The sequence below is a fragment of the Equus przewalskii genome, chromosome 13 (genome assembly GCF_037783145.1).
Source record: "Equus przewalskii isolate Varuska chromosome 13, EquPr2, whole genome shotgun sequence".
Taxonomy (NCBI): domain Eukaryota; kingdom Metazoa; phylum Chordata; class Mammalia; order Perissodactyla; family Equidae; genus Equus; species Equus przewalskii.
This window is the reverse complement of record NC_091843.1, coordinates 50,047,598-50,072,470: the sequence shown is the minus strand read 5'-3', so window position 1 is coordinate 50,072,470 and position 24,873 is coordinate 50,047,598. Positions and strand designations below refer to the sequence as shown.

At 38.9% G+C, this 24,873-nt stretch overlaps 1 protein-coding gene across 1 annotated transcript in view; it reads left to right on the top strand.

Moving 5' to 3' along the window:
- The first annotated feature begins 7,463 nt into the window (after window positions 1–7,463).
- The window catches only part of SNX2 (sorting nexin 2), a 50,703-nt gene continuing 33,293 nt past the window's right edge, over window positions 7,464–24,873 (top strand). Inside the window, exon 1 of the mRNA XM_070569415.1 lies at window positions 7,464–7,697. Coding sequence (XP_070425516.1) covers window positions 7,590–7,697 — 108 coding nt within the window. The 5' untranslated portion in view covers window positions 7,464–7,589. The remainder of the gene's footprint in view (window positions 7,698–24,873) is intronic.

Here is a 24,873-nt window from a genome sequence, read left to right as displayed (position 1 = left end):
ACAAATAAAACCCATTTGTGTCAAGCCCACAGGCTGACAGTTTACTTCCTTTGATCTAAAAGAATTGGCTTTATTTCTTTCTCAGATTTATTTTCAATCAAACAACAAATATTGATTGAGGACTACAATGTGTAAGGTAGCATGTCAAGGGCAATGAAGGACAAAAAGATATAATCTTTCATTGGAGCAAGAAAGTCTCAGATGTAGGAGACAGGATTCATGACTAGAATTGGAAAAAAGAGATTGCAGTAACTGTTTTTCAATTTTGTTTTATTTTGTTTTGTTCTATAAATAACTCTGCCTAGAATTCTGTATTCACAAATGCATCTCTTAGAAATATCAAATATTAAATATTCTCTTCCTTATTTTGTTGCTAATACTCTATTCCACTGAAAAATGGTCTTTTTTTACATGCAGCAGTCCTTAAAAAAGTTAACCATATAAACATACATGTCATAATTTATGCCTGATCTTGACTTGTTGTCCTCAAAAGAATGTGTGATGGGACAAAAATTATTAATATGTTAGTGTCTACAACATTCACTACTGCTCCTCCAAGAAGTAGAGAAGTGAGAGCCATGGGTGAAGCCACCAAAGCCACTCAGTCAATTCTCTTGGGAAAAGCAGTGAGAATGGAGCACAGGCTAGTCTTCCCCTGCCCCAGAACATGAGACCCCCGATCCTCCTGCTGTCCTCTGGTGCTGTCGTAATTGGCAGACTGGAGTCAGGACCAGCTACATAACCTGCAGGGCCTAGTGCAAAATGAAAACACAGGGTCCCTGTTCAGAATTGTTGAGAATTTCAAGACAGTGACAACAGAGCATGAAGCTAAGCTTGGCGTACTTCTGAGTGCAGGATGTGGTGTGTCTTTACAGGTCTCATGGCCACAAAGCTGACCATGACTGTAGTAGTGGACCTAAGGATACTTGTGGCCAGGCAAGTGGGCAGAGGGAAAACATGACTCAGAGACAGAGGGTGAGGGGTTTTTTTCAGGAGCATTTTGGAGAGAGGCACAGGGGCAGTTTGCAGTATGAGAAAAAATGGAGGGGAAAGGATAAGGTTTTTTGTTTGTTTGCTTGTTTGTTTGAAGGGTTGTTGCAATCTGCTTGTCACCCTTTATGGTGTTCAAGAAATACAAGTAAGAAGCTTATTTTGAAAGGATGTTTTAGTCTATAGGACTCTGCTGCCATTCAGCGACGGAGACATAGGGGACTCAACTCTATAACCAGTTCACAGCTATTAGTTATGTCACTGGTGAAGGGATCACTGACACTTTTAGAGTCATGGTAGTTTTTTTGTTTGAGTTTATGGCCTTTGACAAACAGAACTCTACGCTTGAGCGACTGACTTCCTTCCTTCAACAAATGTGAAGTCCCTCTCTAGCTTTCAATAAGAAGCTTAAATATTTTCACTTAATAATAAAAGATCATACTTATTTAAGCAATCAACTGATTATTTTTCCCAATATAATTGCCAAGAAGAGCATAACAAATCTTATTTGTTCTTAGCTGCTACCCTGTAGGTCACTTCACTTGCCAGAAGCTATGTTCAAAAATAAGGTCTCTCCAGGCTCTTCTTGACCTAGTCCCCTCACCTCCTACACACCCTTGCATCCATAGCTGACTTCCATCTTCACTCTTTTCACTACACCTCCTAGAGCCCCAATTCCCACGCAAACAATTTTCTTACATCATTAATTTCTTCCTCGAAAGTTCCCTCTACCTCCTTGCCTTGAGTAGTATGTCACTTTTCACCAAAAATATAGCTCATGTTGGGTTCTAAATGTCACTTTTATACTATCACTTTTTAATACACTGGAAAAAAAATTCCTCCTTCTTTGAGATACATGCCATCTGCTAGCCCTCCTTGTCATTGGAAACACATATTTCTAGTCACTCCTCTCTATTGAGGGGCCTCAAAATCCTTAGTCCCCTTGTCCCTCCACCAAGCTCATCCTAAAAATGTCTAATCTTGAATCAACTCAAAACCATCCACCTCCACTCCTACACCTCCAATGCTAGACTATTGGAGAAACTCACACAAATGTAGGGATTATTGCCACCAGAAACATATGGTCTCCACCTCATTTAGGCTTCCAGTACAATTTGCAAGTTCCTAACATGTCCCTGGTGAATGCTCTCTCCAAATCTTCATAAGATCTACTGAAAATACCCTTTAATTTCCTTATGCCATCTATACTGATACTAACCTCTTTTCTCTTCACAATTAACCTTTCTTACCCCATAGGGAAAAAAATACATATTACATGTACATTACATGTGGACTTTTTCCATTTCCCGCCCCTATACTCACAAATAAGTCTATAAATGCATCCACCCTGTGGTAAATTGATTGCATTAATGGCCCGAATTAATGGCCTTCCTTTTCTATACCATTTACCCTGCAATTTTTTACGCTCTTCCCATTCTGACCCTGGGCTTGGCCATATGACTTTCTTTTGTGAAGGCTTGAAAAAGTACTTATGTGTCTCCATCTTCTTTTTTGAAATCCTGCCACAGCCTTGAAGAGAATCCCAGTCTAGGAGGAATGAGAGCACATAAAGCAGAGTTGAGTTGTCCTAGCCAACGCCAGCCTGGTCCAGCCAGGCCCCAGTCATTCACTCAGCTGACCAAAGATATATGAACAAATCCCGAGACAAGATTTCCAAAATCTGGTCCAGTAGAATTATCTTGCTGACGTGCAGAACCATGAGAAATAATAAATGGTTGTGGTTTTCAATGACTAAGTTTTGGGATAGTTAGTTCTGTGCAATAACTAATATAAAGTCTAACCTCCCTCTCTCCATTCTTAGGGGAAGAAGTATACTTTCTCTTTTTTAAGACAAATTCCTCTACTTGCTCTGTATCTCATTCCTGCCTGTATGCTTTCAGCTCTCATCCTTTCTGAGAATGTCTCTCTGCATTCTATCTGCAACCTCTTGTTCTCCTTTCGCCTCTTTCTCTAATATATAAACATGTTCAGATCTCTCCCATTTAAATTAAAAAAATACACAATAAAATAAACCTGTGTCTTGAGCAAGTTACTGACTAATTCTGTCATTTCTTCCATTTATATCCTTGAAAGAATAATCTATACGTGTGTATTCTGGGTTCTCCAGAGAAACAGAACCAACAAGAGAGAGATATATAGTTATATAGATCTAGGTCTATATTTATAGAGCGAGATTATTTATTTTAAGGAATTGGCATATGAGATTGTGGAGGCTTGGTGACTCTGAAACCTGAGGGAGTAGGCCAGCAGGCTGGAGACTCAGGGAAGAGCTGCAATTCAAGTCCAAACGTCATCTGCTGACAGAATTCCTTCTTGCTCAGGTTAGCTCAGTCTTCGTTCTATTAAGAACTTTAACTAAATGCATGAGGCCCACCACTTATGGAGGGCAATCCGCTTTACTAAAAGTCCACTGATTTTTATTTAATCTTACCCAAAAAACATCTTCAAGGAAACACCCAGAATAATGTTTGACCAAATATCTGAAGACTACGGCCCAGCCAAATTGATGCATGAAATTAACCATCACAACTTGCTGTATCCATTTTTTTGTACTCATTACTTATCCAGCTTTTTCAGTTATCATCTTACTACTACACCTAAGGCATTTGATACCACCAAACATTTGATACTGCTCTCTTCTTCTTTGTCCTTTTCCCTCCTTTATAGGCCTCTTTCCTTGATTGCTTCCTATTTCTCTGACTGCTGCTGTTCAGTTTTCTTTATGGCACCTCTTCCTTTGCCTGCTTTTTAAATGATCCATAGAGTTGTAGTTCCCAGACTATCTGGATCTTCTCATGGACCAGTGGCTTCAACTACCAAATCTATATCTTCCACTTAGACCTCTCTTCATACATTCATTCACTTATTCATTGAAGATATTAATAGGTATCCATTGTATTTACTTTTACTAAACTCTATGGAGGTTTGTGGCAACCTCTAAAATGGTCCCCAAGATCCCTGTCTCCCGTTATTCATACTCCCCTTGAGTGTGAGCTTCTAATGAACAGAATACAGCACAAGTGATGAGATGCCACCTCTGAGATTAGGTTACAAAAAGACTCTGACTTCTGTCTTGTTTACTCTCTCTTGGCGGTGTCTCACTCTCTCTTTCTCAGAGTCCTTGCTCTAGAGAAAGCACGCTGGTATGTTGTGTGAGAAGCCTTAGGGAGAAGCTTACATTGGCAAGGAACTCACATCTCCAGTCAACAGCCAGCAAGGACATGAGGCCTGCCACCAGCCACATGAGTGAATCTGGAAGTAGGTTCTTTCCAGGTTGAGTCTTGAATTGATTGCAGCTCTGGTAGAGACTTTATTGCAACTTTGTCAGAGGCACTCTGCTAAGTTGCTCCTGGATTTCTGACCCACAGAAATCATAAGAAAATAAATATTTGTGTTTTCAAGCCACTAAATTTGATGTAATCTGTGTTACAGTAATAGATAACTAATACAGGTCTACCCTGGATCCAATGTCATATACGAAACAGCCCCTACACTCAATGATTCTCCAGACCATTAGGGGTGATAGAAAAGTAGACATGATCATAGTACAATATTATAGGTTTTACAGAAACACACAATGAATGATGGGAGTACAGAGAAGAGAATTTCAATTGTACTTGAAGGCAGATGGATTCACTCAGCAGATTTTATTTTGTCAATGAATGAGGAAGCTAAGTCATTTGATGAAAATGAAGAGAAAAGGTGATAGGATACTTGAGGAGAAAATGAACTTTTAGAACTTCTACTAGAAAGAATAGTTGAAGGATCTAGAAAAGAAACAAATAATGGTATCTAGGCAGTGTGGAGTTGGGGTTGGAGAGGATGGACTTACAGGATCTTCAGTTGAGGTTGAGGTTTATTTTTCAAATGCTCTTAGCAATCTGGATATAAGAGTAGAGAAGTAGATGGTTGAATTTGGGATTTCAGAGAAGATAAAAGAGAAAAGCAAAGGATCAAGGAAGGAAAAGAACTGAGAAAAACAGCAAGACAATTCTTACAGTTCTGGCTTATAGAATTTAGGTTGAATAGGGAAAGAACGACAACCAAAGTTGCTGAGAGTTTAGGGGAAATGCAGCCGACTCCGACCTCCCACTAATCACTAGGGCTAAGGGAGTCAACACTATGTTTAGCATAAGCCTAGGCCATTGACTGCCCTCCTGAGTTGAAGGAGACTTCCAGCTGAGGGGAGGAAAGGAATGGTTACTCAAAAGGAAATCCAAGTATGCTACCATGAAAGGAGTGAATGGATGCTGTAACAGAGACTGCTGCTTCCCTGCAATAGTCTCCACTTCTTCCAGAGTAAGAAAACCCCTAATTTTTAGGAGGTGGAAGAACAACTGCATTTCCTAGCTTCTCCTGCAGCTAGCGATGGCCACGTATCTAATGAGCTGATCAAAGGGACGTGAACAGAAGTGGTGTGTGCAACTTCTGGACTGTGCCCTTAAAGGGGAGGGGATATCCTTCCATATCCCATTTACTCCTTTTGTGCCAGCGGGAATGTGGTTGTGGTGGTGAGCCATCTTGGAGCATGAGGAAGAGATTACGCCCCCGGGAGGGCAGAACAACAGAAAGAGCCTGCAATTCCTGGATAATCTCATGGAGCATTCATGGTCCTACATGAGGGATAATTAAATTGCATTTGTGTATGTGTGTGGGTGGGGTGGGGACAGTGAAAAAGATTGGCCCTGAGCCAATGTCTGTTGCCGACATTCCTCTTTTTGCCTGAGGAAGATTGTCACTGAGCTAACATCTGTGCCAATCTTCCTGTTTTCTGTGTGGAACACCACCACAGCATGTCTTGATAAGCAATATGCAGGTCCATGCCCAGGATCCCAACCATGAACCATGCATGACCTTAACCATTACGCAACTGGGCCAGCCCCCAAACTGCATTTTTTAAAGCCACTTTTAATGTGGTTCTCTGACACAAGCAGCTGGATCTCTGTTTTGACTAATTCAGATGTCCACTAAAAAGATAAACTGGGAATACAAATGACCATAGCATAAGACAGAAAGTAGTAAGCAATAAACAGAGGCACAGGTGAAAATTCAGGATGCAAAGAAGAATTACCTCAAGCCACACTGTGAGCTTTCAAAAGAGGTTAAAGCTTCTGCTTGGCGACAGACTTCAGCCTGTCCGGACATGGTGGAGGGAATATGCCTTAACAGCTGATTCTTCCAAACAGGCAGACGGGAGTGGCTCTAGAAAGCAATGGTGATGGTTGCATGGTAGTGACAATTGGCTCATGCTTCAAACTCACTCAAGCAACATTTGGACCTTGGTATACTTACTTAACCCTGGTTTGGGTTGATGCTCCTTGATAATAATCACAGAAATGTAGAAGTGGAAGAAGTCCAAATGATTAGAAACACCTCTGCTCCAACGCACTTTTTTTAAAAAACAATTCCAGAGATTCTAAGTAAGTTTTGCACATAGCCAGTAGAACCCAGGCCTTCTATCTCCCAGGCTAGTAAAAGCTAAGGGTTTGTGCTGAATTTCTAAAGAACCCCTGTGAGGCTTTGTTTCTCCAGCAAAATGATAACCTCAGCTTGCTATTTGCAATACTCCCGTTTCCTTTTCCACAAAGATACCTTGCATTGGCATAGTACTTTTTAGCTTTCACAATACTTTCACATATTTTCTCATTTGATCCTGACGATAATCCTGTGCAGTCACGCAAATGGAGGATTAGTAACATTCCCATTTTACTGATAAGGAAATTCAAGCTGAAAGTTTTAAAAGACCTTCCGTGATGAAGAGCTAGCAATTGGTAGAGGGAATTGAGTATGGTGCTCTTATCAATCATCCACTGATTCTCCTCTCATTTTTCCTGCCTTTCTCACTCTTTATTAAGGAAAAATATTATGTGGCTCACGATGAAATTGAAGCAATCCTCAGACAACAAATTAATCAGTGCCCTTTTGTTATCTTGAGCAGCACTGCCACATAGGTAGCCTCCAGTCCCATGTGGCTATTTAGATTAAAATTAATTAAAATTAAATAATATTAAAACCTCAGTTCCTCAGGCACACTAGCCACATTTCAAGTGCTCAGTGGTCGCACATGGCCAATGGCTACTCTACTGGACGGCGTTGATATAAAACATTTCCATCATGCTAGAGAGTTCTATCCAACAAGCCTAGAGCGATGTCTCTCACTAATCCTCAATCTTGCCCTCATTCTGCGTATAATCCAAACCGAAAGACTGGTCCCCAAACTCTTCCATTTCCTAAAGATTTTAAAACTGGCTGTGCCAACAGAAGTCGTCTGACCTAGCCCTGCTAGGAGGGTGATCTAGTAATGATCAATAACAAAAATCCAACATTCTTCCACAAAAGTCAGTACAGCAAGTAGGCGGTGAAGTGGCCGAGACCCAGACGCGGAGGTGGAAGGAGAGACACGGGGCAGAGCTGAGCGCGGCGGGGGAGAGGGGGCGGGGTGGTGGGCAGTCACGAGGCCGGGGGCGGGGCCGTGAGAGGCGGGTTGAGAGGCGGGGCCGCCGGCGCCAGCCCCGCCGTGCGTGCTCACGTGATAGCTCCGCGAAGCCCCGCTCGCGCAGTCGTCCGGGCGAGCGAAGATGGCGGCCGAGAGGGAACCTCCTCCGCTGGGCGACGGGAAGCCCACCGACTTTGAGGAGCTGGAGGACGGAGAGGACCTGTTCACCAGCACTGTCTCCACCCTAGAGGTGAGACCGCGTCGCCGTGGGTGCTGCGCTCTGCCGCTGCCGCGTGTCTCACCTTTAGGTGCCTTTCTCCAGTCCCGACTTGTCCCTCCCCACCCCCCGGGATTGCGAGGACCTGGTCGGGGCGACACCTGTGACGCGGGCCCCACCTCGGGGACCTGTCAGTGGGCTGGAGTTGGCCTGGGCAGCTAGGCCTCCTCAGGAGACCCTCCTGCGGGCCGGGAGCCTCTGAGGGGCCGGACCCGGCGGAGCATCGCAGCCCCCTTGCCGCGCTCAGCTGGCCTTCCCCGGTGTCACTTGCACCTCCTCTTCCCGACCCAAGCACGTCTTGCCCAGGTCCCAGTAGAACTTAGCAAAGCGCTGCACGGCGATCTCAGCAGCCCCTTTGGAGAGGTGCTTGCTCTTCCCTTCCCAAGGGAGGTGTGCCCTGAAAGGGGAGAGCAGTGAAGCGAGCGCCGAGCGCCGGAGGCTCGGGGAAGCGTGTGGGCGACTTCTCCCAGTCCTGGCCCTGGCCGAGCTGCTGCCTCCTCTGGAGGGAGGGGCCTGTGTTTGGGACTGGTTAATAGGTAAATACATTTGACCGGTTTTGTCTGTCTTCTTTAGTTCCTAGACTTAAGGATCCTGGTGCTTATAAAATACAAGGTTGAAGAGAGGGAGTAGTCCAGGAAACTGCTTTTTTTTTTTTAAGTTACCAGGTTAGAAATGAAAACAGATCCCCACTCCCTTTTCCTCTTTTCTCGCTTGGTCAGCCATCTCTGAAGCTGAATGTTCCTGTTTTTGTCAAAGGAAATACCCTTTATGAGCTTAACTGTGTTGGGCCTCCTCTGTCCAGTTCATGTTTGATTGCTTTGCATTTGGTGAGAGCACACACACCTCATAGCCCGATTTTAAGTGTATGTCTGTGTATTAAAATGTAAACAAATTTCCCAGAGGATTGTTTACCTCGGGCTGTACTTCCTTATAAAGTGCTTTTTAGTCAGCTTTTTTGGCTTGTTCAGACCTGCATCAAATGTATTGGAAATTACTCTAAAATGTCCATTATCTGAAATTCTGTTACCTAAAACTGGGAACTTCCGGGAACCGTTTTCAGCACTGACCACATTCTGTAAATTGCATTTGCACGTTCCCAGCCAAACTGCACCTCCCCTCAGGGCTGGGGATATGCTTTTGGGAGCTAGGGCTGGTGTCTTGATCATCTCCGTGTACCTCACATCTTGGAGATTTGCACTTAGTAAAGGCTTGCTGGATTAATTGTCAAAACAGCAACTCCTAAGAATTAGTAAAATTATCTTGCCTAACACATTATCTTTTGGGGTTAGTATGCTTTTAGCCCTTTATACACACTATACAGCTATCTTGGCATGTATTGAAAGTTAGGGTCTCTGAAGGATCCTAAGACTTGTATCGCCTTTGAGAGTTACAAAGGTTTTCCACCAGCAAGGATCAGAACAAAGTTGACTGACTAGTGTAAACTAGAATACAGTGAACACTATGCATTCTGTTTAATTGAGGTATTTTAGAGTTCAGTAGAGGAGCTATAATCTGTATTTCCCATTTGGATGGGACTTTTTAATAAGGTATTTGGTTTTTTTTCAGTAAATGTCTAAGGAATTTTGAGTATGAATAAATTTATCTTGGTGAGTGTACTGTAAAAGTTGTAAATAAAGTTGATTTTGATTGTTCATCTAAGCCCCTTATTTCATAGATTTGAGTTATTAATTTTAAGGTAGTATAACTGTGAAATTTATAAATTCAGATTTTTTGTTTGCTTTTCAGACTATTTGGGGAAGGATATATAGCAGTATTTCTTAGTATACCAAAACTGCTCTAAAAGAATGTTCTTTTAGTCCTCCAAAACAGTGCTTCTCAAACTTTAGCGTGCAGGAGAAACCTTAGGATTCTTGTTTAAAGTGTCTTTTTAAACCTTTGCCTGTCTGGAATCTGCGTGTTCAATAAGTGCTCTAGGTCAGGGCTTTTCACACTTTATACATAAGTTACCTAGGGATCGTATTTGAATTCTCTAGGGCTGGGATAAGCCCAATAGTCTGCATTTTTAACGAACTCTGGTCATGACGTTGCTTCTGGTCCATAGACAACGAGTTGCAAAGCCCTAGGTAATTCTGATGCAGATCATCTGCTTTGAATGGTTATTACCTAAGAAAATAGTTATTGCCTAGGCTGCAAATTGAAAGTAAAACGTATAAATTAGTGTCTTTCAATTTAATAAAAAGCAAGTCAGAATTTTTAAAAATTGTGTTATTCATGTAGAAATTTTTTCCTTTGAGGATATATGGAGGAAAAAGTCAATTGAAATCCATGTAAGTGAAAATCAAATTATACACAGCTTCATTGTCATAATTGTGAAGCTTGTAATGACTGCACAATTTAGTGTGTATGTATACTCTGAGTATATTTTTAACCCAATATTAAGCTGTTTTCTTTTCAAAATTAGGAACAGTTACATAAAGCTATTTTCAGTAAATAAAGCATATTTAAAACTCCTAGTACATGTTTCTGTTGTGACTATGAAACAAGAAAGTGATGGGAGGCTGGCATAGGAGGCAGGGAAGCAAATGAGAAGGGGAGAAAATCTGGCAAAAACTTGGTCTTTTTTGGTACTTGAGAGGCAAGGCTTTAAATTGTTTAGGGCTACTGCTTTTTCCTTAAATGATACAACCCTAAGCTTAAATGGTACTTGACCTAAAGCAGCATGGAGTAATAAGACAGCACCTTAAAAAAATAAACTTAGGAAATTTCTATTATATGCCTGGTCTTTTTTAAAACATGTTTATTGACATATAATTCACATATCATACAGCTCACCCATTATTTTGTACAATTTAATAGTTTTTAGTATATTCACAGATATGTGCAACCATCACCACTGTCAATTTTAGAACCTTTTCATCACCTCACAAAGAAACCCTGTACCCTTTAACTGTCACTCCCTGCCCCCAAAACCATATGGCCCCAACCTTAAGCAACCAGTATTTTAGCTTCTCTCTCTATAGACTTCTCTATTCTGGACTTTATATGAATGAAATCGTATAATATGTGGTCTTTTGTGACTGGCTTCTTTCATTTAGCAAAGTCTGTACTTAATTCCTTTTTATGCCCAAATAATATTCCACCGTATAGCTAGACTACGTTTTGTTTATCCATTTGTCAGTTGATGAACATTTGGGTGTTTCCATGTTTTGTCTATTATGAATAATGTTGCAGTAAACATTTGTGTACAAGTAGAATTGCTGGGTCATATGGTACCTCTATGTTTAGTCATTTGAAGAATTGCCAGAATGGTTTCCCAAAGTGGCCACACCATTTTAAATTCCCACCAGCTATTGTGTGATGATAGCAATTTCTCCACATCCTCACCAACATTTGGTATTATTTGACTGTTTGATTCTACCCATCCTAATGAGTATAAAGTGGTATCTTAGTGTGGTTTTGATTGCATTTTGCTGATGACTAGTGATGTCACACATCTTTTCATGTGCTTATTGGCCGTTGGTATATCTTTGGAGAAATGTTCATTCAGATCCTGTGTTCATTTTTTAATTGGGTTGTCTTTTTATTATTGAGTTGTAAGAATTTTTTATATATTCTGGATACAAGTTCCTTATCAAATATATGATTTGCAAATATTTTCTCCCATTTTATGGATTGTTTTTTCATGTTCTTTGAAGCACAAATTTTAAATTTTGATGAAGACCGCTGTATGTATTTTTTATTTTGTTGCTTATGCTTTCAGTGTTATGTATAAGAATCCCCTGCCAAATCCAAGGTCATGAAGATTTACACCTATGTTTTCTTCTGAGAGTTTTATAGTTTTAGCTCTTACATTTAGATCTTTGTTCCATTTTGAATTAATCTTTCTATATGATATGAGGTAAGAGTCCAACTTCATTATTTTGCATGTGACAATTCAGTTGTTCTAGCACCATTTGTTGAAGAGACTATTCTTTCCTACTAGATGGTTTTGGCACCCTTGTCGAAAATCACTTGACTATAAATGGTTATACCTGGTTCTCGTACTAATTTCAAATCTAAGGGTTGGCTGAAGTTAAGATGAGGACAGTTTCCCCAACATTGTCACGTAATAGAGTTTATAGAACATTTCAAATAAATTTCCAGATGGGAGGCTTAAAGGTCTTAGAATTCCTTTCCCACCATGTAACCCCATGCTGTAAGTGCTCAGAAGATACCATAGGTTGACTTCAGTAAGTACTTGAGTATTTACTCTGCCATACTGTTTAGGTGATAATGGAAGTACGGATATCAGCAAGAAACTGCAAGTCTTTGAGGACAGAAAATCTTCAGTAGATAAGAAAGAGGCATACAGAAAACTCTGATACAGACAGACTGTGATTATATGATCTGAAAACACACCAGTTTTCACTGAAACTCCCGTTGAAATGGGAAGGGGGGGATTCTAATCCTGTCAGTGTTCTTGACACACAGTAGATGAATAGTAAATGTCTCTGTTGGCTGAGAAAAGCTCATTGAGGAAATAATATTTAGGGAAGACCTTGAACAGTGCAATGAAATTTCAAAGTAGGAGAATGGCAAGGGTCACTTAAGGTTCAGTCCATATTCTAGGGAACCGTAAATAATTCTGAGTGGCTGAATATAGGATGTTATAGGTTTGCTGTATAGTGAGATTGTGAAAGACTTTGAAATTTGTTGTGCAAGATTTGCATGGCAGTAACTTGATCACCTAGGAAGGTGAATGTGCTAGCAGTCTGAGGGATAAATTTGAGTGGGAGGTATCATTAATAGGTTGATGAGTTGGAGGCTATTTTAAGTCTGAGGTTGAAGGCCTCAAAAAGGAACCTACAGGGGCAAGCCCCATGGCCGAGTGGTTAAGTTCACATGCTCCACTGCTGGCGGCCCAGTGTTTTATTGTTCGAATCCTGGGTATGGACATGGCACTGCTCATCAAACCACACTGAGGCAGCATCCCACATACCACATCTAGAAGGACCCACAAAGAAGAATATACAACTATGTACCGGGGGGCTTTGGGGAGAAAAAGGAAAAGAATAAAATCTTAAAAAAAAAAAAAAAAAGGAACCTACAAATAATAAAGGAGAAAAGGAAATTGTTGTAGTAGCTGATTAAAAAGTAGACATCGTAAGACTTAAAATGCCTCCCTATCTTCAGGTGATTCTTAGGAGAAGGAATTATAAGTTTATTTCACTTGGGCATACATTACACCAATGAAGATAACATCAGGCAGCTAGAAATGCTGGATGGGCTAGAGATGTAGATTTGGGAATCTGTCATAAATTTATTGAATGATAATGCTAAACCAGACTCTGGAAATCTAGTTCCTGCCCTCATAGAGTGTATGAACCAAAAGGGGTCAATGTCGTAAACAGCTGTATGAACAAATACCTGCAATATCAGGTGATACATGTCTAATTGAGATGTGCACATGGTACAGAAATAGTATAGAATACTGAAGTGACTTGATTGCATAGAGGTGGTCTGTGAAACCCTGAAAGTTGGTGACATTATCAAGAGAAAGTAGAGTAGGACAAGAGACTTGATAAAGAGGAGCTAAAGTTTAGTATCTGTTGTCCCAACACAACAGATTGTAGCAGTATATAACTTGTTTTCTTAATTCTGTTTTCTAATCTTTAGGTAAGCCTGCAACTTTATTTGTTTATTTTTACCTCAATTACCTCTTTATTTATTTATTTTTCCCTTTTTTTGCTTTTTTCTCTTTTTTTTTTGAGGAAGATTAGTCCTGAGCTAACATTCACCATCAATCCTCCTCTTTTTGCTGAGGAAGATTGGCCCTGAGCTAGCATCCGTGCCCATCTTGCTCTATTTTATAAGTGGGACGCCTGGCACAGCATGGCTTGTTGAGAAGTGTGTAGGTCCATGCCCGGGATCCAAACCGGCAAACCCTGGGCCACCGAAGCTGAACATGAGAATTTAACTGCTGTGCCACCGGGCTGGCCCCCTCCAACTTTAAATGTATTAATTTTTTTCAAAATTTTATTATGAATTACCTATGTTTCAGAGAAAAAACATTTGTGACTAGGTATTTAAAGGTAACAGTATGAAAAGTTACTAGAGAGAGATTTATGAAGAGGTATAACTCTAGTTGACCACTTTCCCTTGAAACCATTAAATTTAAGGATTTTAGAATGAATTATTTTTAGTGACTGTAAAAAGTGTTATTCTAGGGGCTGTCCCCGTGGCCAAGTGGTTAAGTTCGCGCGCTCTGCTGCAGGCGGCCCAGTGTTTCGTTAGTTCGAATCCTGGGTGCGGACATGGCACTGCTCATCAGACCACGCTGAGGCAGCATCCCACATGCCACAACTAGAAGAACCCACAACGAAGAATACACAACTATGTACCAGGGGGCTTTGGGGAGAAAAAGGAAAAAATAAAAATCTTTAAAAAAATTAAAAAAAAAAAAAGTGTTATTCTATGAAGTTGCTTGAGGCAGAAATGCTCAATTTTGGGGGCAGACTTTGTCTTTTTTTTTTTTTTTTGAGGAAGATTAGACCTGAGCTAACATCCCTGCCCATCTTCCTCTGCTTTATATGTGGGACACCTGCCACAGCATGGCTTTCCAAGCGGTGCCATGTCTGCACTCAGGATCCGAACCGCGAACCCCAGGCTGCTGAAGCAGAATGTATGAACTTAACCGCTGTGCCACCGGGCCGGCCCATCATAGACTTTGTCTTAAAAAGAATAAAATTTGCTGGGGCTGCCCCTGTGGCTGAGGGGTTAAGTTTGTGCACTCTGCTTCAGCGGCCCAGGGTTTCACTGGTTTCGAATCCTGGGCACAGACATGGCATCACCCGTCAGGCCATGTTGAGGTGGCGTCCCACATGCCACAACTAGAAGGACCCACAACTAAAATATACAACTACGTTCTGGGGGGATATGGGGAGAAAAAGCAGGGGAAAAAAAGGAAAAAAGAAGATTGGCAATGGTTGTTAGCTCAGGTGCCAGTCTTAAAAAAAAAAAGAATAAGATTTGTCTTTAATGTTAATTTTACAAATGCCCACTTTCCTATGAAATTGAGCTCTTGTTTTTTTTCCTGTGGTGATAGTTTTTAGTTGAAGTAAAATTTACCTCAGTTTAGTAAAGTTCACTACCATCTCAATCAAGATATAGAACATTTCCAGCATCCAAAAAAATTCTCTCAGGCCCAGCCTGGTGGCATAGTGGTTAAGTTCGCGCTCTCTGCTTACGTGGCATGCAGTTCATGGGTTTGGATCCTGGGCACAGACCTACACATCGCTCATCAAGTCAAGCTGTGGCAGCATCCCACATACAAAATAGAAGAAGACTGGCACAAATCTTAGCTCAGGGTCAATCTTCCTTACAAAAAAAAATAGTAATCCTCTCATGTAGTTAACCCCTCCCACTCCCAGCCTGTGGCAACCACGATCTGTTTTTCTGCCTATAGTTTTGTCTTTTACAGAATGTCATATAAATGGAATCATACAGTATGAAACTATTTTAGTCTGACTTTAAAAGCATAAAGCATTTGAAATTCATTGATGTCGTTCCATGTATCAATAGTTTATTCCCTTCTATTGCTGAATTTAGTGTTCCTTTGTATGTATGTATCACAGTTTGTTGTTGAAGGACATTCTGTTTCCAGTTTTTGGCATTAATGAGTAAAGCCGATATAAGCATTTATGTACAGGTTTTTGTATGAACAAAGTTTTCATTTCTTTTGGGTAAATACTTAGAAAGAAGATTGCTGGGTTGTATGGTAAATATACGTTTAACTTTGTAAGAAACTGCCAGAATTTCTGCCAGAAAGGTTCAAGGGAGATAAGGCACAGGGAGGTGAAGTCATTTGCTTTTAGTCCCAGAACTTAATGGCGGTAGTAATAATGTAACTTGAGACCATATCCATTTGGACAGTATTCTCCAAGTCTGAGAATCTGTAATCTATGGTTTCATTAAAACAAAAGCATGATGCATTAAGACGAAAGCATGTCATTGTATTTCCTAGCATCATAAAAGTCATTTTAATATCAAAATTTTACTCCTATTCAGAGAATCACACTTTATATGTATTATTGAGTGTTTGAATCCTGAAAGCTGGCCCCAGGGAACCTTGGATGCTGCTGGATTTGTCTGTTTTAGTTTCTAGTCAAGTTTCCATTCATTTCATCTCTGAAATCTAATAAAATTATAAAAGATTCTATGAAAGAGAGAGAAAGAAGGAAAAAAAGAAAGAAAACTGCCAAACTGTTTTCCAAAGCAGCTGTATCATTTTGCATTCCCATCAGCAATGAATGAGAATTCCAGTTGTTTCATGTCCTTGTCAACACTTGTTAGTGTCAGTTTTTATTTTAGGCAGTGACGAGCTTGGGACTGGCTTATACTGGTTTGAAAGAACTGATTATTAAATTTTCAGGAATTTTGTAAGGTGGTTAGTAAACACAGCCATTGTTAGAAATTAGACTATATAGACATAATTAAATAAATTATGTTAAAAACAAAGGTAATAAACATTTAAAACTCAGAACTTCCTATATCTTTACTATTTTCTATGCTCTTTAGGTTATATATGTCTAATCTATCTGTATAGTGGAAAGTACATGTCTTCCCAACTCTATATTCTAGTGAGGGGTAATCAGCCAAGTAGAAGCTTGGATCATTGATTTGAGACCTTTTTTTGAGTGTTAGTATTTAGCTATTATATATTTCTCTGTAAGCACTGCTTTAGCTGCATCTCACAAATTTTGATACTGTATTTTTTGTGGGGGGGGAGATTAGACCTGAGCTAACATCTGTGCCAATCCTCCTCTTTTTGCTGAGGAAGACTGGCCCTCAGCTAACTTCCATGCCCATCTTCCTCTATTTTATATGTGGGACTCCTGCCACAGCATGGCTTGATAAGCAGCACATAGGTCCTCACCAGGACCTGAAGTGGGGAACCCTGGGCCACTGAAGCAGAACATGACAACTTAACCGCTGCACCACCGGGCTGGCCCCTGATATTGTATTTTTGTTTTCATTCAATTTAAACTATTTTCTAGTTTCCCTTGTGACTTCCTGTTTGACCTGTGGGTTATTTAGATGTGTGTTAATTTCCAAAATTTGGGGATTTTCTAGATAGCTTTCTGGTACTGGTTTCTAGTTTAATTTTATTATGGTCAGAGAATGCTTTATGATTTCAGTTTTTTTTTTATTTGTTAAGTTTTGTCTGATGGTCTGGAATATTGTGTATTGTGATGAGTGTTCTGTGTGTACTTGAAAAGAGTGTATATTGGTTTGTTGTTATTGTTGGAATGTTCCATAAATGTTAAGTCACTTGATGATATTTTCCAGGTGTTCTCTATTTTTCCTTATTATCTATCTATTCTGTCAATTACTGAGGGAAGAGTGTTGATGTCTGCAAGTGTAATTGCAGATTTTTAACTTTTTATTTCTCTTTTTGGTTTGGTGTTTCATGTATTGTAAAGCTCTGTTGTTGGACACATAGACATTTAATATTGTTATAATATCTTGGTAAATTGATCCTTTTATCATTTGATATCCCTCTTTATTGCTGATAATGCTCCTTATTCTGAAGTTTACTTTATCTGATGTTAATCTAGCACTCTGGCTCTTTTTTGGTTGTTTGCATAACATTTTTTCCACTCTCTTACTTTGAACTTATCTATGTCTTTAAAGTAGGCTTTTTGTAGGCAGCATATTATTGTGTGTTGTTATTTTTATATCCTATTTGGCTGCCTCTGTCTTCTAATTGGTGTGTTCAGACTATTTACATTTAATGTAATTATTGGTGTGGTTGGATTAGACCTACCATTTTATTTGTTTACTGTTTTTCTCATCTGTTTTTCCCTCTGTTTTCCCTTTTTCCTCTTCTTTGGTGTTATTTTAATGTTTGTTAGTATTTCTTTTTAATTTATCTACTGGATTTTTTGCTTTATCTCCCCTTCTTCTCTCTCTATAAATATATACATATTTTTTTAAGTGATTGCTCTGGGGATTATAGCATATATACCTAACTATTTACAGTCCAATTAGTGTTAATATTGTACTTCTACAAGTAAAATGCAGAGCCTTACAACCATAGAGGTCCATTTACCTCCTTTCCCTTATCTTATAGTTTTCACATGTATTACATCTCCATATATTGAAAACCTTATCAGGCATTGTTATAATTTTGCTTTCGTAGTTGTTAACATTTTAAATAACTTAGAAGAAAAATGATCTATTGTATTTCCCAGTTAGTTACCGTTTCTGTGGCTCTTTCTTTATTCCTGAAGGTCGAAGTTTTTGTTACTTTCTCATGTATCTTCAAGCTAAAGAACTTCTTTTAGCACTTTTTTTTAGAGCTGGCCCAGTGATGGCAGATTCCTAAGATTCCTATAGTTTTCTTCATCTGAAGATATCTTTACTTCAGCTTTGTTCCAGAAGAGTATTTTTACTGGATATAGAATTCTGTGTTGACAGTTCTTTTCTTTCAGAACTTTAAAGATTTTGTGCCACTGTCCTCTGGTCTCTGATTTCTGATGAGAAATATGCAGTCCTTCCATGTTTCCCTAAATGTAGTTTTTAAATTTTTCTTTAGCTGCTTCAAGTTTTTTATTTTTTAATATTTGATTTTCAGCCATCTTTTATGATGTAGTGGGTCTGGTTTTCTCTATAGTTGTCGTGTTTTGGAGTTTGCTTGTTCCTGAATCTAAATTTGTGTCTTTTGCCAAATTTGAGAAGTTTTTAGCCATCATTTCTTGAAGTATTTTTCTGCACTGCTCTCTTTCTCAGACTCCAATGACGTGAATGTTAGACTTTTTTATGTTGTCTCACAGGTCCCTGAGGTTCTCTTCATTTTTTTTTCAAATTTTTTTCTTTTCTGTTATTCAGATTGGATATTTTTTAATGACTTATCTTCAAGTTCACTGACTTTTTCTTTCAAGAGCTGTAAAGGGTCTGAAATTTTACCCTTGTTGTTAGCTAAGAAATTAACTTGTTTTTTGGTTACTGGAAGAAGACATGATAAAGGACTTTATGACTCAAAGCACATAGCAAGTAGGATGAGTATCATGTTTGTGTCTATTTCCCTTGCCCCTCTCTGGCCAGGGTGGTGAGATAGAGGGGTCCAGGCTGATGTTGCACCCGCCTTTGGTTTGTGTCACTGCTGAGGAACCTGAGCTAAAGGGACCCAAATCATTTATAATAGGCAGTAAGTCTACTTATTCTTTGCTACAGAGGAAACAATATCTTTAGTATACTGGATGGTAAACAGACCTGGTCTTTACTTGGGAAAGAGAGACTTACCTCTTTCTTCCAAGGCTGTATCCCAGAAATATAGGCTTCTCTCAGAGTTTTAGCACCCTGCACTGTCACACACTCTTGGGCAGCTTGGACTACTCTTGCAGAAAAGCAGTTAAAGAAGGGAGAGAAAATACTAATGAGAATTTTTGTCTTCTGCTCTTCAGACAACTAGATCCTCTTTTCCTGGTTCAACTGGCCAAAGAAGTAGATTTTCTCTTGGGGTTTTAGGTGCTAGTGCTTTCATTACAGCTGCTGTCATGCAGCTAAGCAAGTATATCTGGCCTCGGGACAGGGCCAGGAGAGAAAAGAGGGGAGGGGGAAGAAGAGGAAAAGGAATTTTCCGCTTATATTCTCTAGGTTGCAGGGGCGCTGGTGTTACAGCCACAAAGACGGTTTTTATTGGAGTCATTGCTGCACACACTCCTTGGGTAGTTCTGCCATTGGTGCCATTCTCAAGAAAAGCTGAGAGCGAAAAGAAGAAAAAAAGTAAAATTCACCCCCCATAAGGGTCTCTTTTTCACATTTTGGCTCCCTCCCATATTTACCTGCTATTACTTTTAGATCATTGTTTTTTGTATTCTATCCAGCTTTTAGTGTTAACAAGTAGGAGAGAGAGGCTATAGTGGGCTTCTTTAATCTTGTTTGAACTCTAAAGCACTACTTTTTAATTGAAGAGATACTAGTGACAACCTTGGAATTTTTTATAAAAATAATCTCCAGCACACTACTAGGTGATGATGTAAGGGAGGAAAAGAATACACATTTATTAAAAATACTGATGTCTCCTCAAGTGCATATCCTGGACAACTGTACTTCTGATCACTCAGAACCTGTGCTCCAGGCAAAGAAGCCATCAGTGTTCCCTTCCACCATCACGTCTTCATTCAACTGCCCTCTCTCTCCATACTCCTTTTCCTCCTGTTCCAGTGGGGAACAGCTTGCACTCAGTAGGAAACTGAAGGCGGCATGGAAAGTTGGGCACAGAGATAAATGAGTCCTGACAACCTTTAGTGAGTGACTGCTCCATGGCCACTCCCTGAGCAGTGGGGCAGGACATTCTTAAGTGCTGATGAATGGGCACCCAAAGGAAGTGCATGCCTCATAGCCTCCCCACAGTGGGGTGACTGCTGCTGCCACAGCCACTACTGGAGTTGCCCACTGTCCACACCATTTCCATCCTGCCCTTCACTCTTGGACTCTGAACTATGAGACACAAGGGTCCTTTTTGTTACATAAACATGTTAGTTTTTCTTTCTCTGATTCTGGTGTCAGAGAACTATGAATACCCAAGATATTAGCATAATATGGACATTCAATTATAATAAGAATACATTATAGATTGTCAATAGTCTATCACTATATACTGTATTACAATTTTTACTTTTAACAGTCATACATATTTTAAAGAATTTAAAAGGGAAAAGTAGTCTCTTAGTTATTCAGATATTTACTATTTCTGTTGCTTTTCCTTCATCCAGTGTTCCCTCTTATATCCTTTTTCTTCAGTGTAAAGAATGTCCTGTAGCATTTTTTTAGAGTAGGTCTATTGATGAATTCTCTTATTTGTACGTCATCTGAAAACTCTTTTATTTCACCTTCATTCCTGAAGGATATTTTTGCTTTTTATAGGTTTCCGGGTTGTTAGTTCTTTCTTTCAGCACTTTGAAAGTGTTCTTCCACTGTTTTCTAGCCTTTGTGATTTCTGATGAGAAATCTGGAGTCGTTTGAATTGGTGTCCTGTGTAAAAATATGTTTTTTCTTTAGCTACTTTCACTATTTTATATATCTTATTTTCAGCAGTTTGATGATGATGGCTGTAGGTGTATTTTTCTTTGGTTTTATCCTCATTGGGGTTTGCTGAGCTTCTTGAATCTATATATTTATGTCCTTCACCAAAATCAGAAATTTTCAGCCATTATTTCCATAAATATTTCTGCAACAATCTTTTCTCTCTCCTTCTGAGACTCCAGTGACATGGACTTAGACTTTTAGATATTGTCCCACAGGTCCCTGAGGCTTTCTTCTGTTCTTTTCAATTCTTTTCATTGTTATTCAGATTAGATACTTTGTATGTGTTTATTTTCATCTTCACTGACACTTTTATTTGTCATCTTCATTCTGTTATTGAACCCATTCTGTGAACTATTTATTTCAGATAATTTTTTTCTCATTCTTGGTTATTTTTTTGTAGCTTCTGTTTCTTTGCTGAGAACTTCTTTTTATTCCTTTCAAATGTATTTGCCTTTACTTCATGAAGCACAGTTAGAAAAGTTTTTAAAAGATTTTTTGACTAATACTTGCAACATCTGGATTATCTTGGGGTTGGCATCTGTTGATTGTCTTTTCCCTTGAGATTTGGTTACAAATTCATTTATGTAAGTATTAAATTATAGCATGAATTGAGATTTACTATTTTTGAAATTGTATTTCATTTTTTTAAATTTTGCTGTTTTGTTTCTCTCAAGATTAATTCATTTCTTTTTCCCTCAAAGTTAATATCAAGTGGGGATGAGAAATGCAAAAGGAAATCAGAGTAACTCTTGATTAAAGGTAACTCTGGATTTAGAAATTTTAAAGTAATAAAGTGGATAGATAAGAAAATATTAGCAATTATCTGACGCACTTCTCATTATATAGGCAAAAAAATTGGTACCCAAGGAAATTCATTATGTAATCATAGACAAGTTAGTGTGCAGACAGAACTAGACTCAGGAGCTCCTGATCCCCAGGAAATTGTGAAATTTTAAAGGTAGAGACTTTTGTTGAAAATGAAGTTGTGTGTACAAGTTATAGGACTTTAGTACCTGTATCTTACTCGGTGCAAGTATATCTTAGTTTCTAGTAGGGCAAAGAGAAGGAGCAGAAGGCAACATTCATTCATTCATTCATTCCATCATTCATTTTATTTATTTATTTTAAGGAAGATTAGCCCTGAGCTAACGTCTGCTGCCAATCCTCCTCTTTTTGCTGAGGAAGACTGGCCCTGAGCTGATATCCATGCCCATCTTCCTCTACTTTATATGTGGGATGCCTGTCACAGGATGACCTGACAAGTGGTGTGTTGGTCCGCACCTGGAATCCAAACTGGCGAAACCTGGGCTGCCAAAGTGAAACGTGCAAAATTAACCACTGTGCCCCCGGGCCAGCCCCAAACAACATTTATTTTTAATGAATATTGTCAGAAAACTGGATCATGTGTGTAGGTACCTAATTTTCTCATATCGTGTCGGTAAATGCCTCTCTTCTACATTTTTTAAAAATAGGCTTTATTCTTTAAAACAGTTTTAAGTTCACAGCAAAATTGAGTGGAAGGTATAGAACTTTCCCTTGTATTGCCTCTACACATGCATTATCCCTCATTATCAACGTCTTCTACCAGAGTGATACATTTGTTACAATTGATGAAACTACATTGACACGTCATTATCACCCAAAGTCCACGGTTTACATTAGGGTTCACTCTTGGTGTTGTGTGTTTTATGGGTTTGGACAAATGTATAAAGACATTATCCACCATTATAGTATCATACAGAGTAATTTCACTCTCCTAAAAATCCTCTGTGCTTTGCCAATTCATCCCTCCCTCCCTGTTAATGCACTGATCTTTTACTGTCTTCATAGTTTTGCCTTTTCTAGAATGTCATACAGTTGGAATCATACAACATGTAGCCTTTTCATACTGACTTCTTTCACTTAGTAATATGCATTTAAGTTTTCTCTTATGTCTTTTCACGGCAAGATAGCTCATTTCCTTTTAGTACTGAATAATATTCTGTTGTCTCGATATACCACAGTTTATTTACCCATTCACCTACTGAAGGATATCTTGGTTGTTTCCAAGTTTTGGTAATTATAAATAAAGCTGCTATAAACACTGTGTGCAGGTTTTTGTGTGAACATAAGTTTTCAACTCCTCTGGGTAAATACTAAAGTGCGCAATTGCTAGACCATACGTAAGGGTATGTTTAGTTTTATTAGGAACTGCCAAATTGTCTTCCAAAGTGGCTATGCCATTTTGCATTCCCACCAGCAATGAATGAGAGTTCCTGTTGCTGCATATCCTTGCCAGCATTTCATGTTGTCAGTTTCCAGATTTTGATCATTCCAGTAGTTGCGTAGAGTGTACCATGATGAGGTATAGTGTATCTTGTTGTTTTCATTTGCATTTCCCTGATGATGTGTGATGTGGAGCCTCTTTTCATATGCTCGTGTGCCATGTGTATATCTTTGGTGAGGTGTCTGTTAATGCCCTTGGTTCGCTTTTTATTTGGCTTGTTCATTTTCTTAGTGTTGAGTTTTAAGAGTTCTTTGTATATTTTGGATGACAGTCTTTTATCAGATCTGTCTTTTGCGAATATTTTCTCTCAGTCTATGGCTTGTTTTTCTGTTCTCCTCACAGCTCTTTTTCAGAGCAGAAGTTTTTATATTTTAATGAAGTCTATCTTATCAATTCTTTCTTTCATGGATTGTGCCTTTGTTTTCTAAAAAGTCAGTACCAAACCCAAGGTCATCTAGATTTTCTCATATGTTATCTTCTAGGAATTTTATACTTTTGTGCTTTACATTTAGGACTGTGATCCATTTTGAGTTGATTTTTGTGAAGGATGTAGGGTCTGTGTCTAGATTCATATTTTTACTTGTGGATATTCAGTTATTCCAGCACTATTTGTTGAAGAGACTTTTTTTTTCTCCATTGTGTTGCCTTTGCTCCTTTGTCAAAGATCAATTGGCTATATTTGTGTGGGACTATTTTGAAACTCTCTCTTCTGTTTCATTGATCTATTTATTCTTTCACCAGTACCACAATGTGTTGATTACGTTAGCTTTATAGTAAATCTTAGAGTCAGGTAGCTTCAGTCCTCCACCTTTTTTCTTCTGCTTCAATATTGTGTTGGCTGTTCTGAGTCTTGTGTGTCTCCATATCGACTTTCGGATCGGTTTATTGATATCCACAAAATAACTTGCTAGGATTTTGATTGGGATTGCATTCAATCTGTAGATCAAATTAGGTAGAACTGACGTCTTGACAATCTTGAGTCCTCCTGTTCATGAACATGAAATATGCTCTTCTTTGACTTCATTCATCAGAGTTTTGTAGTTTTCCTCATATAGATCTTGTATATATTTTATTAGATTTATACCTAAGTATTTAATTTTGGGGGTCTCCTAATGTAAATGGTTGTGTTTTTAATTTCAAATTCTATTTGTTCATTAATGGTGTATAGGAAATTAAGTAACTTTTGTATGTTAACCTTGTGTCCTACAACTTTGTCATAATTGCTTTTTAGTTCCAGGAGGTTTTTTTGTTGATTCTTTTGGATTTCCTAGTTAGGCAGTCTTGTTGTCTGTGAACGAAGAGTTTTATTTCTTCCCAATCTGCATTCCCTTTATTTCCTTTTCTTGTCTTATTGCATTAGCTAGGACTTCCAGTATGATGTTGAAAAGTAGTGGTGAAAGGGGGCATTCTTGCCTTGTTCCTGATCTTAGTGGGAAAGCTTCAAGTTTTTCATCATTAAGTATATGTTAGCTTTAGATTTCTTGTAGATAATTTTTTTCCAGTTGAGGAAGTTCCCCTGTATTCCTAGTATACTGAGAGTTTTTATCGTGAATGGGTATTGGAGCCATTCTGCTACATTTTTATGTAGATGTTCTTTATTTCAAATTTTTCAGTATTATTGACAACCTGATTGACAAATTTGTGGCCAGTTCTTAGCATATGCGTAATCATTTTCTTAGAATTCAGTCAACAGGTAATCATTGAGTCCTGCCAGGAACTGAGTAAAAGGTAGTAAACAAGATACTCTGCTTTCCTTATTGAGTTTGTAGTCTACAAATGGATAATAATTATAATGTAGTGTGGCAGGAAGAATTATGATAGAAGTAGATATTCTGTGGAAACATATAGGCC